Source organism: Ictidomys tridecemlineatus, chromosome 1 (genome assembly GCF_052094955.1).
Source record: "Ictidomys tridecemlineatus isolate mIctTri1 chromosome 1, mIctTri1.hap1, whole genome shotgun sequence".
NCBI classification, from domain to species: Eukaryota; Metazoa; Chordata; class Mammalia; order Rodentia; family Sciuridae; genus Ictidomys; species Ictidomys tridecemlineatus.
In genome coordinates this window covers 158224873-158237894 of record NC_135477.1, presented here as the reverse complement: position 1 = coordinate 158237894, position 13022 = coordinate 158224873, and the positions used below count along the sequence as shown (strand labels likewise).

The following is a 13022-nucleotide window of genomic DNA, read 5'->3' as shown; positions in this document are numbered from 1 at the left end:
GAAGAATAAAAAATTCAAGGCCAGCCTGGGAAACTTGGCAAGATTCTGTTTCAAATATAAGTAAGGTCTGGGGGCATGCTTGAGGCTCCAGGTTCAATCCCCAGCATCACAAAAACAACAAAAAAAGAAGGTCCAAGGGGATATAACTCAGTGGTGGGGTGCCGCAGGGTTCAGTCTCTAGTGATACACAGAATCATACACAAGTTAAAGTTACCATATGACTTAGCAGTTCTACTCAATGGGTGTATACTCAAAAAACCAGAAAGCATATCCATAAAAATTCATATATAAATGTTCAGAGCAATATGACCAAAAGTGGAAACAACTGTATGCCCACCATCTGATGAATAGATAAACAGATAGAGTCTTTTCTTATGATGAAATGTTATTCAGCAATAAAAAAGAATAAAGTACTGATGCGTATTAATATGGATGAATTTTGAAAATATTCTTAGTGAATGAAGCCAATCACAAAAGAGTACCTATAGTGTGGCGCTCTCTCTTTCTCTTTTTAAGATTGTAGATGAACACTACACATTTTATTTATTTATTTATTTATTTATTTATTTTAAAGAGAGAGGAGAGAGAGAGAGAGAGAGAGAATTTTTAATATTTATTTTTTAGTTCTCGGTGGACACAACATCTTTGTTGGTATGTGGTGCTGAGGATCGAACCCGGGCCGCACGCATACCAGGCGAGCGCGCTACCGCTTGAACCACATCCCCAGCCCCTATTTATTTATTTTTCATGTGGTGCTGACCATTGAATTCAGGGCCTCCACGTGCTAGGCAAGCACTTACCACTGAGCTATAATCCCAGTCCACTATGGCTCTCTTTATGTAAAATGTCCAGGATATGCAACTCTATAGGAAAAGAAAGTACATTAGTTGCTAGGAACCTGGGGAAAGTAGTAATGGGAAGTAACCATGATTTCAGGGTTTCTTTTTGAGATGATGAGAAAGATCTGGAATTAGATGATGATGGTAGTGGAAAAGTCTGTGAATATATGTATATTAAAAAATAACTGAATACTCTTTTTTTATTTTATTATTTATTTATTTATTTATTTTTTAATGTGGTGCTGAGGTTTGAGCCTAGAGCCTTAGCACATGTTAGACAAGTGCTCTACCACTGAGCTACATTCCAATCCCTTTTTATTTTTTATTTGGAGACACCAAGTTGCCCAAACTGCCCTCAAACTTGTGATCCTCCTGCCTCAGCTTCCTGAATAATTAGGATTACAGGTATGAGCCACCATACCCAGTTCAGACCTCTTCTTTTCATGAGGGTGAATTTTTTAAAGAATAAAAGGAAGAAAACTGAACAGTTAGCAATAGAATTTTCATGACAGCTAAAGTAAACATTTAATATTTTAAGTTACTTATTGTATTTTTTTTACAAACTTCATAATTAGCTTTATTTTTTTCTTAGCAAAAGCAGTATAGAAACATAGGAAGTGATTTTCCTCATAATTCACCAACACCTATCTTTTCTTCCTAGTTTGCTTTCCTTCATCTAAGGAAGGGAATTCAATTCCTAAGCAGGAATAAATGTGAATTTTGAGAGGCTCACCTAAAGTGGTCACATTAGTACTCTTTTTTTAAATATTTTTTTTAGTTATACATGGGCACAATATCTTTATTTTGTTTATTTATTTTTATGTGGTGCTGAGGATCTAACCCAGGGTCTCACATGTGCTCTACTGCAGAGCCACAACCCCAGCCCCCACATTAGTACTCTTTCTAATTCATTTTTTTTTAGTTGTTCAAAACATTACAAAGCTCTTGACATATCATATTTCATACATTTGATTCAAGTGGATTATGAACTCCCATTTGTAATTGGTTTTGTAGTCTCATTAGTTGGGGCATTTATGTGGGTCTTTATGAAAAAATATCAGTGTTTGGAATAACGGTTATTCTGTATAAAGGTTAAATTTTTGTGTGTTGCCTCTTTTTTTTTTTTATGCAAAGAGTATCTTTGGCTGGTTTGCAGGGTCAGCCATAAAAAAAAGTAAAGCAAGATTTTTTAAAAGAGTTGCTGTCTTTAACCTAGGAAACAAAACACTTGCACAAACCCTTACTGAGTGCTTACAGATCACTGTTTACTAATTGGGAAGCTATTTACCTTCATTAGTCATCAAATAACAAGAAAAGTTGCTGTAAATACCCAAGTCAGTGCTGTTTTGGTAGCTCTTTGGACATGTGTAGTCTATAGTCAGGGAGAAGGCTTTTCTTTAAGTATAAAGTAGTGAATTGCATCAGTGTTGTGTATTTGGAACATTCTTAACAGTTTAATTTTGTTTAAAATAAATATTTACTTATTCTTTCAGATGTTTTTATACCTATGCCAGAGAACTTATTAGTAAACTTAAATGAAAGTAAAGAGGTAAGATACATTTTCCTACACAACATGTTTGATTGAAATATTGAAGGCATATTTAAAAAAATTTTTTTCTTAGTTGTGCATGGACACAATACCTTTATTTTACTTATTTATTTTTATGTGGTGCTGAAGACCAAACTTAGTGCCTCACACTTGAGGCAAGTGCTTCACCACTGAGCTACAACCCCAGTCCTGAAGGCATATTTTTTAAATGAACTTTAAGTAAAATTTTACTGATTGCTTTGACATTTCTAAGCTATGTAGCATCTTAGCTTGCTCTTAGTTTAAGTTCATTAAATGAACAGTTCTCAAGTTCAGTCTCATGCCAATCATTTTTAAGTCTAATGCAACTAGGTATTTTAGTAGGATAGATGAGAAGCCTGTTCCAGAAAGGAGCAACATCTGAAGGAAATATGTCTTGCCAGCCCTTTGGGAAGTTGGGAGGGTTGCTGAGATAAAGCTTCTCGTCACTACACAGAAGCACATGAGCCAGGCTGCTCTCAGTGCCCTTTGCTTTTCTGATTCACAGAGTGTCATTGGGGTCAGTTCAGAAGAAACTCTTATTACCTGCCTGGAAATTGCCATGACATAATACACTGAGAGGTGAACAGAATGTGTCTGAATGGGGATGTTGTCTACCCTGTACATGCATATATGCCATAGGGGTAACATTTTAACTAGCAAGTCTATGGTCTCTGCTGTTGGCAGTGGTCACTGTGCCATGGTGCAAAGTATTTTTCCCCCATTTATTCTCTTTATTTGTACAACCTAACCTGAATAGGTAGTTGGTTTTGATTTTTGTTTTTCTTTTGTAGTGATATTACAAGGTTGGCAAAGTTACTGGATATCTTAGATTTTGCAACAGGGAAGAATTAACTCATGTTGGAACTTAAAAGAATAAAGTGTAGAGGCGACAGAGAAAGCCATATTTCATGGCATGAAAATAGATCAAATTTCTAAACTTATGGTTCTTTTGGATACATTTTGGACTTATAGTCTTGCTGGGCTATTGCATGTGCAAGAACTGTAAGGCCCCAATTTTGATGTCTTGCTTGCCAATTTATAATGTTGACTTAAAATGGCTTTCTTGTCATTTGACCAACTTCATTGTTTAGTGTAGTGTCTGTAGATTCTCTGATCATCATCATGACTCAATGTCTTTGTCTTTTGTATTAGATACTGACTTATTATGAAAATAATTAATTGTAACACTCTTGAGTTTTCTTTATTTACTTCACAAGCTTGTTCAAGAATTACTGAAAACTTTGCCACAAATGTTTACCAAGACTCTGGAGACCCAGAGTGCCTTGGGTCCTGCACTTCAGGCTGCCTTTAAGCTGATGTCCCCAACTGGTGGTCGAATGTCCGTCTTTCAAACACAGCTCCCAACTCTTGGAGTGGGAGCCCTGAAGCCACGAGAGGAACCCAACCAAAAATCATCTGCTAAGGTTAGAAAGTCATCAAGTGTATGATAAGATTAATGCTGGTACTTTGTCCCTTTGACTATAGGGTTTTTTTTTAGCGGGAGGAGGCAGGGAAGATTTCCAGTTGTGAGGAGGAGGAATTATAAGGAAATAGATAAATGGTTTCACTTTTATATGAAACCCTTACTATATTTTTCTCTACCTGATTCACCCATGCCTTATTTTTAATATCTTTAGTACCACTAGTCATCCAGCCTGGCTTTGAAGAGAAAGTTTGGGAGACTAAAAGAAAGTACTTGCTAAGCTGGGCATGGTGGTGCATGCCTATAGTCTCAGTGAGTTGGGAGGCTGAGGAAGGAGAATTGCAAGTTTGAGGCTAGCCTGGCAATTTAGCTTGACCCTATCTCAAATGTAAAATAAAAAGAATTGGGAATGTAGATCAATGGTAAAACACCTTTGGATTCAGTCTCCAGTTCCATTTATAATCCCAGCAACTGGGAGGCTGCGGTAAGAGAATCTCTAAGTTCAGAGCCAGCCCCAGCAATTTAGCAAGCCCCTAAACAACTTAGTGAGACCCTGTCTCAAAATAAAACATAAAAAAGGGCCAGGAATGAGGCTCAGTGGTTAAGCGCACCGGGTTCAATACCTAGTACCTGCCCCCAACCCTCAACCCCCAACTCCCAACCCCCCAAAAAAGTGGAGTTAATGTACTTGCTAGGGACAAAGGGAAACCCGGATGACCAGCTAGGAATGGTTGTAACTTGGTATATTGACAGCCTCAGATTGCATTTGAGTACCTCATATGTATAAACTTACAATTTTAGGGGTTTTTGTGGTTTTTGGCACCCAGGGATTGAACCCAGCGTCACTTAACCACTGAGCTACATTCCAAGCCCATTTTTATTTTTATTAAGAGACAGGGTCTCATTAAGTTTCTGATGCTGGCTTTGAACTCTTGATCTTCCTGCCTCTGCCTCCTGAGTTGCTGAGATTTCAGGTGTGTGCCACTGTTCCCAGCTAAACTTAATGGCTTGAGACCTGTGTTTCCCAAAAGATTATGAGAAGTCAGTATAATATATTGATTATGAAGTTACTCCTGGAGTCAGACTACCTATACATTCCACTGCTCTTTAGATGTGTGAACTTAGTTACTTCATTTCTTTGTTGCTTTATTACTGTGTATATAAAGTGAAAATATTGATAGTATCTACTTCTTGGGGTAGTTGTAAGGACTAAGTAGATATTGCATATGAATTATTTAGAATGATTCCCAGCATACTGAGCATTCGCTAGATTTTGGTTATAATGACTATCTTTGCCTATTACAAAATTAATATGATAGAGGTATTTTGTAATATATTTTTTTTTTAGTTGTAGGTGGACACACAATACCTTTATTTTATTTACTTATATGTGGTGTTGAGGATCGAACCCAGGGCCCCACACATCCTAGTCAAGTTCTATATCACTGAGCTCCATTTCTAGCCCATAGAAAATTCTTAATCAGTACCTGAATTCTTAATGAAAAAAATCAAATAGTAAAAGCACTGTAGATTATGTAGAATCCCTAAAGACAATTGTTATTGACACCTTGCTATATGTAGGTGTGTATTTACATTTTTGATAATTTAATGATTTAAAAAAAAAAACTCTTTGTAATTTATTCATAGGAAATACACCTGACACCTTCTACTGACTTCTATAAGAAATTAGCATTGGACTGTTCTGGTCAGCAGATAGCTGTTGACTTGTTCCTTCTCAGTGGACAATATTCTGATTTGGCTTCTCTGGGTAAGTGTTTCCTGATGATTTTTTCTTTTCCCTTAAATGAGTATCAAAATGGTGTTTAAATGATTTTATTTCATTGTTTTTTTGTTTTTGTTTTTCCCCAGTACTGGGAATTGAACCCAGGGCCTTGCATATGCTAGGCAAGTTCTCTACCACTGCACAAGTTTGAGGCTAGCCTCATCCATTTAGCAAGACCCTTAGCAACTTAGCAAAATCCTATCTCAAAATAAAAACAAAAACAAAACAAACAAAAAAAGAACTGGGGATGTAACTCAGTGGTAAGGTGCCCCTGAGCACTTGCAATCCTCCTGCTTTAGCTTTCCAGGTAGCATGATGGTATTCTAGGTAGAGGACAAAAGTAAAATTTTTATTCCCAAGTTGGGGATATAGCTCAGTTGGTGGAGTGCTTACCTCGCATGCACAAGGTCCTGGGTTCAATCTCCAGCACCACCAAAAATAAATAAATAAATAAACAGATACGTAGATAGATAGATTTATTTATTTATTTATTTTAATATCTTTTTTAGTTGAAGATGTACACACAATATCTTTTATTTATTTGTATGTGGTGCTGAGGATCGAACCCAGTGCCTTATTCATGCCAGGCAAGTGCGGTACCACTGAGCCACAACCCCAGCCCAATAAATTTATTTTTATTCCTTCCAGAGAGTTTTGGAAGAGTCAGTTTTGGTTTGGATATTTCTTTTTTTGAAATGGGCTCTTGCCCAAGCTGTTTTTTTTTTTTTTTTTTCCTAGTACCAGGGATTGAACCCAGGGCTGCTTAACCACTAAGCAATATCCCCAACCCTTTTTTATATTTTATTTAGAGACAGAGTCTTGCTGAATTGCTTAGGGCCTCACTAAGTTGCTGAAGCTGGCTTTGAACTTGGTGATCCAGCAGCCTTAGCGTCCTGAGCTGCTAGAATTATAGGTGAGGGCCACTGCACCCAGCTTCAAGCTGGTCTTAGACTTGTGAATTTAAGTGATCCTCATACTTCAGCCTCACAAATAGCCAGGACTATAGGTGCACAACATTATACCCAGTTTAACAGTCAATTTAATGTACTATAAACTTCATAGTCGTCTTGTACTCTAATTTAGTAGAGGAGAAATAGAAAAATGTCTACATTACTATTTAGAGGAATAGAATATTCTTTTGACAGTTACGGAATGGAATATTCTTTTGACTTGAGAAGTTAGAGAAAATTGAATCAAATGTCTGCACTTATTTTACCATAGTAATAGGAGGTAATGCCACTATTTGAAAAATGTGTATGTTTTCTTCCAGGGTGTATTTCTCGGTACTCAGCAGGTAGTGTCTATTACTATCCTTCTTACCATCACCAGCACAACCCAGTCCAAGTACAGAAATTACAGAAGGAACTACAGAGATACCTCACTCGGAAAATTGGCTTTGAGGCAGTTATGAGGATTCGATGCACTAAAGGTGAGGATACTTTTTAAAAAAACATAGGAATAAATATTGGTTTTTTATACCAATAAATACAAATTTTCACTTAGTTTTTTCTTATAGGATTTGCCATTCTAAGATACTTTGCAGGCTTTAGTATATGCAATTAAGGAGAGAGAAGAAACACTATTAAAATATAGGAACCCTTGTTAATATGTTAAAAATTTTAAAAATGATGAATGTTATACTATATGAATTAATTTAAGTTTTTTTTTAAAAAGAGACCACGTCCCCAAAGAAAATATTTGAACAATAGTGGTGGGAAATCTTTTATTTATTTGAGACAGGGTCTTGCTATGTTACCTGGGCTGATCCTGAACTTGCCTCAGCTTCCCGAGTAGCTGGGACTACAGGTGCATGTCATCACACATACTTTTTTTAATTTTTAGTTAACAGTTATTTTTATTTAAAAAATTATGGTAAAATATACATGAAATTTACCACTTTAAACATTTTTTTTATTTTTGCTTTTATTTGTTTATTTGCAATTCTGGGGATCAAACCCAGGGCCTTGTGCACTCCTGACAAGCACTCTCCCAGTTCAGTGGCATTGAATACGTTCTCATTGTGCAGCCATTACTATTACCCATCTCCAGAAGTGGAAGATCTTTTAATTTATGCTCTAATTCTTGATTTCTCATTTCTCTATATTATTAATCTGCTCTACTTTTTTATTCATATAACAATGTTTTGTTCTATAACAGGAATAAGACAATCATGTTTTTAAGTGGAAAAAAATATGAGAGACATGTAGGGAAAAAAACATAAGGATCTACTAACATATCTGATTTATTTTCAAATCTGTCTATATGAACTTATCTGTTACCCATCATTATAATAATTCAGCCTTGCTGAATTGATTTTTATTTAATAGTTTTTCGGCATTTATGTTTTTGAGGGTTTTTCTTCAGTGTTGGGAATTGAACTCAGGGCCTATTATATAAGTTTTTGGCTATATTACTGAATTACATCCCTAGCCCCATTTGTTTCAAAGGATACAATTGTTGGATCCTATTTATGAAGATTGCCAGACCTCCAAAGTGTCAATTTCTACAGATATTGGTTCCTAATTAGGGGAAATACATATTAAAATTGCTTATGACTTGTTGTAGTTGGCCAGTTGGATGCTATTTATAGGTACCTTTTTTTTTTTTTTGTACTAGGGGTTGAACCCAGAAGTGTTTAACCACTGAACTTCATCCCCAGCTCTTTTTATATTTTATTTTGAGACGGTCTCACTACTAAGTTGCTCTGGGCCTTGCGAAGTTGCTAGGCTGGCTTTGAACTAATGATCCTTCTGCCTCAGCCTTCCAAGTCGCCGGGTGTACAGGTGTGTGCCACTGTGTGCAGTGGTAACTTACTTTTCACAAACAGCCTGGGGACATGTCAATAAACTAGCCTTTGCCCACTTCCTAGAGTGTTTAATCTAACAAAACTTTGTGGTTAACCTATTTAGGTTTCTCTTATTTTATTTATTGCTACTAGGGATCTAAGAAAGTTTGTGGTTACCTTATTTAGTTTCTTATTTATTTATTTATTTGGTACTGGAGATTGAACCCAGGGCCTCACAAATGCTAAATAAGCATTCTCTACTACTAAGCTACATCCCAAACTCTTTTTTTTTTCACTTATTTTTTAGTTTTAGGTGGACACATTATCTTTATTTTTTATTTTTATGTAGTGTTGAGGATCGAACCCAGCGCCCTGTGCATGCCAGGCAAACGCACTACCGCTTGAACCACATCCCAAGCCCCCAAACCCTTTTTAAAATTTTCTTTGAGACAGAGTCTCAATAAGTTGTCCAGGCTGGCTTGAGATCCTCCTGCCTCAGCCTTCTGAATTGCTTGGATTATAGTCAATACACCACTGCACGTGTTTTTTGTTTATTTTTTTGTTGTTAACCAGGTCTTAGATGCCTATGTACATGTAGACCTACACCCTTTTTTTCTTTCTGATTGCTGTTTTAAAGTTGATTTTTACTTCATAAGCAAAATATACATTTGTTTTTCTTCCAGAAGCCCTGAGTTTGATCCCCAGCACCACAAAATAAATAATTAAATTAAATTAAATACATTTTTGCTACAGTTAAACTCCTATATTGGCTTATGTTTGGGGACACACATGCACATGTGCACTCTCTCTCACACACACACACACACACAGATACATTTTCACTCTGTTCGTAGTTACTGTAACCACTTTGGTGTATATTCCACTTTTCTGTACATTTAAATACTTTTTTTTAAAAAAATATTTATTTTTTAGTTCTCGGCGGACACAACATCTTTGTTGGTATGTGGTGCTGGGGATCGAACCCGGGCCGCACGCATGCCAGGCGAGCACGCTATCGCTTGAGCCACATCCCCAGCCCCCATTTAAATACTTAAGTATCATGTTGTATTTGCATAAATAGATATTTTCACTTAGTGTTTAATTTTTAATTTTTTAATTGTTTCTTTTAAGAATTTGTTACCAAGGAACTTATTCTTTTTTTTTTAAATTATTTTGAGATATTGATGGACCTTTATTTTAATCATTTATTTATATGTGGGCTGAGGCTTGAACCCAGTGCTTCACACATGCTAGGCAAACGCTGTACCACTGAGCCACAACCCCAGCCAAGAAACTTACTCTTTTTTGTTTTGCAGTACTAGGGTTTGAAACCAATTGCTTTTTACCATTGAGCTTCATTATCAGCCCCCCCACCATATTTTTTTTTTTTTGCTTAGTTGCCAAGGCTTGCCTCAAACTTGCAATCCTCCAGCCTCAGCCTCTCAAGTTGCTGCAGTGGATGCTTACTCAATAAATCTTAAAAATCCATTAATTTTTTCTAGCTCAGTGGAAGAGTGCTTGCCTAGCATATGTGAGGCACTGGGTTTGATCCTTAGCACCACATACTAATAAAATAAAGCTCCATCAACAACAAAAAATATTTTTTTAAAAATCCATTAATTTTAATTCATATAAAACTTCTCTCATTCCAGTATTCAATAAAATGAACAAATCACAATTTATTTATTTTCCTACCCATAACTATTTTAAAATTTTTTTGCTATTACACATCGGTCTGTTTAAAATTATTATTATTATTATTATTATTTTTTTTTTGTGTGTGTGTGTGTGGTGCTGGAGATTGAACCCAGGGCCTTGTGCATGCAAGGCAAGCACTCTACGAACTGAGCTATATCCCTTAAAATTATTTTATACATAGAAATTTGGCACTTGAATGAGTCTATAGGACAAATAAAAACAAGAGATTGCTAAAGTCGAAATAAGTATTCATTTAAAATTTTCATAAATACTACCAAATTGTTCTCTAATAGTTTTTGAAAATTTGTATCCTCACTCTAATTTAAGAAGTGTGGTGGCACATATTTGTAAATCCCAATGACTCAGGAACCTGAGACAGAATGAGCTCAAGGCCAGCCTTAGCAATTTAGCAAGACCCTCAGCAACTTAATGAGACCCTGTCACAAAATAAAAAATAAAAAGGGCTGTGGGTGTGGCTTAGTAGTTAAGCACCGCTGGATTCAAAGCCCAGTACAAAAAAAAGATGACAGCAACGATGACACTTATTACTCCTCAACCTCATTCAATACTGTGTATTATTGAACTTTTTTACTGTCTAATAAATGATTAGGGTAAAATGTAAATATCCACATATAGATATATAAAAGTCATCTTGATAATTTTTTTTTTCTCTTTTAGGTCTTTCCATTCATACTTTCCATGGGAACTTCTTCGTTAGGTCAACAGACTTACTCTCTTTGCCCAATGTCAATCCTGATGCTGGGTATGCAGTACAGATGTCAGTAGAAGAAAGTCTTACTGACACTCAATTGGTTTCTTTTCAGTCAGCACTCTTGTACACATCAAGCAAAGGTATATTTTTTGTTTGCTTTAATTATCGTAAAAACCATGAGCTCTATCCTCTTAAGAGAGAATATTGTTAACTGTATGCATAATATTATATTAAAGTTTTTTGATGTGGTACTCTGTGGCCTATAATAAACTTTTCTTTGGAGGGAGGTTTTTTTCTTAAAAAAATATTTTTTAGTTTTAGGTGGACACAATATCTTTATTTTATTTTTATGTGGTGCTGAAAATCGAACCCAGTGCCTCATGTATGTGCGTACCACTTGAGCCACATCCCCAGCCCCGAGGGAGGTTTTTTTTTTTTTAAGCCAAAAGAGTATTCCCAATCATAAGAGCTATGTTGGTAAAGCCAACGTGTTTGGCTTTAGTTTTCTGAATGATTTTGTTTCATTCTATTTTATTTTGGTACTGGAGATTGAACTCAGGAGCACCCAGCCACTGAGCCACACCCCCAACCCTTTTTTGTATTTTATTTATTTTTTTTTAAATTTTTTTAAATTTTATTTATTTTTATGTGGTGCTGAGGATCGAACCCATGGCCTCACACGTGCTAGACAGGCACTCTACCACTGAGCCACAACCCCAGCCCTTTTGTATTTTATTTAAAGACAGGTCTCACTGAGTTGCTTGGCACCTCACTTTTGCTGAGGCTGGATTTGAACTTGCTATCCTCTTGCCTCAGCGTCCCGAGTTGCTGGGATTACAGGTGTGTGCCACCAAACCAGGCTTTCTAAACGATTTTATTTATTCATTTATTTCACGGATGTTTATTGAGAATCTCCTATATATTAAACACTGGTTTTTCAGTTGAAAAATTCCTTTATATAACCTAATTCTAATAGGCAATTAGATAGTAAAAAGGATAAATAACAGTTTTTCTTTCAAGATAGAGTAGACAGGAAAGTTCTCACAGAAGTGATATTTGAGTTAAGTTTTGAAAAAACTGATGATAAAACACTTTTTTTTGTGTGTGTGTGTGGCACTGAAAATTGGACCAAGGGTGCTCTACCACTGAGTTATAACCCCAGCCCTTTTTATTTTATTTTATTTTTAAGACAAGTGTCACTCAGTTGCTGAGGCTTGCCTCTAATTTGTGATCCTCCTGTCACTGGGATTACAGTTGTGCATCACCACACTTGGCTTTTTTTTCTTTTGAGATGGGGTCTTGCTATATTTCCCAAGTTGGCCTCAAACTTCTGGGCTCAAGTAATCCTCCCACCTCAGCCTCACAACTAGCTGGCATTACAGGTACATACTATGACACTTGACCACCAGAAAACACTTTTTAAGTTGTGATTTATTTGTTCCTAATTAATTTGTAATTTGTGTTTTAACCTAATCTGATGTGGGGCATGTTAATTTGCTTTTTTATTTTAAAGATTTTTTACTCCTAACGTCTGTTAACGTTCTCCTTAATTTTGGAGGAGACTTTCTGTGTTATATGTATTCAATCTTTATAGCCCCTCCAAAATTTATGGAAAGTATGAAGTAAGGACACTTTAATAAAAACCTTTAAGAGGAATGTTCTGTATGATTATAATTAATATGACACACTATAAATGTAAAGTAAGATGGATTTCTGTCTCTAGGTACCATTTTTTTATTTGACAAAAAACCCAGCTCAGTCCCTTTTCTGTTCATTGTAAAAATGTATAACTGATATATGGTAAAAGACAATTATTTTTATTTTGTTTTATTTTTTCGGTGGTACCCAGGATCAAACCCATGGCTTTTGTGCATGCTAAGCACATACCCTGTTCCTGAGTTACTCCACAACTAAATGCACCTTTTTCTTTTGTTTTTGGTTGGTTTGTGTTGATGTCACTTGTTTGTTTGCAGTGCTGGGGATTGAACCCAGGGCCTCAAGTATGCTAGGCGAGTGTTCTACCTGTGAGCTACATCACTGGCCCTTTTTAATTTTATTTTGAGTCTATCCTGTGCAACTTAGTGAGATCCTGAAGGAGAAAGGTGGCAAGATTCAAACTGGTATTAAACTCTTTGGGTCTCACTAAGTTACCCAGGCTAGACTCAAACTCATGATTCTGCCTCAGCTTCACAAGTAGCTGGAATTACATGTG

The 13022-nt window shown here is 36.1% G+C and overlaps 1 protein-coding gene across 3 annotated transcripts in view; it reads left to right on the top strand.

Annotated features, from left to right (window-relative positions):
- The window catches only part of Sec24a (SEC24 homolog A, COPII component), a 78272-nt gene that overhangs the window by 35305 nt on the left and 29945 nt on the right, over positions 1 to 13022 (top strand). For 2 of the 3 annotated variants that reach the window (XM_005335737.4, XM_078019542.1), the window contains exons 12-16: positions 2333 to 2388; positions 3627 to 3833; positions 5480 to 5600; positions 6886 to 7044; positions 10777 to 10950. In XM_005335737.4, coding sequence (XP_005335794.2) covers positions 2333 to 2388; positions 3627 to 3833; positions 5480 to 5600; positions 6886 to 7044; positions 10777 to 10950 — 717 coding nt within the window. Of the gene's footprint in view, positions 1 to 2332; positions 2389 to 2914; positions 3551 to 3626; positions 3834 to 5479; positions 5601 to 6885; positions 7045 to 10776; positions 10951 to 13022 lie in introns of those variants that run through there. The other variant, XM_021733563.3, reaches the window with a different exon arrangement.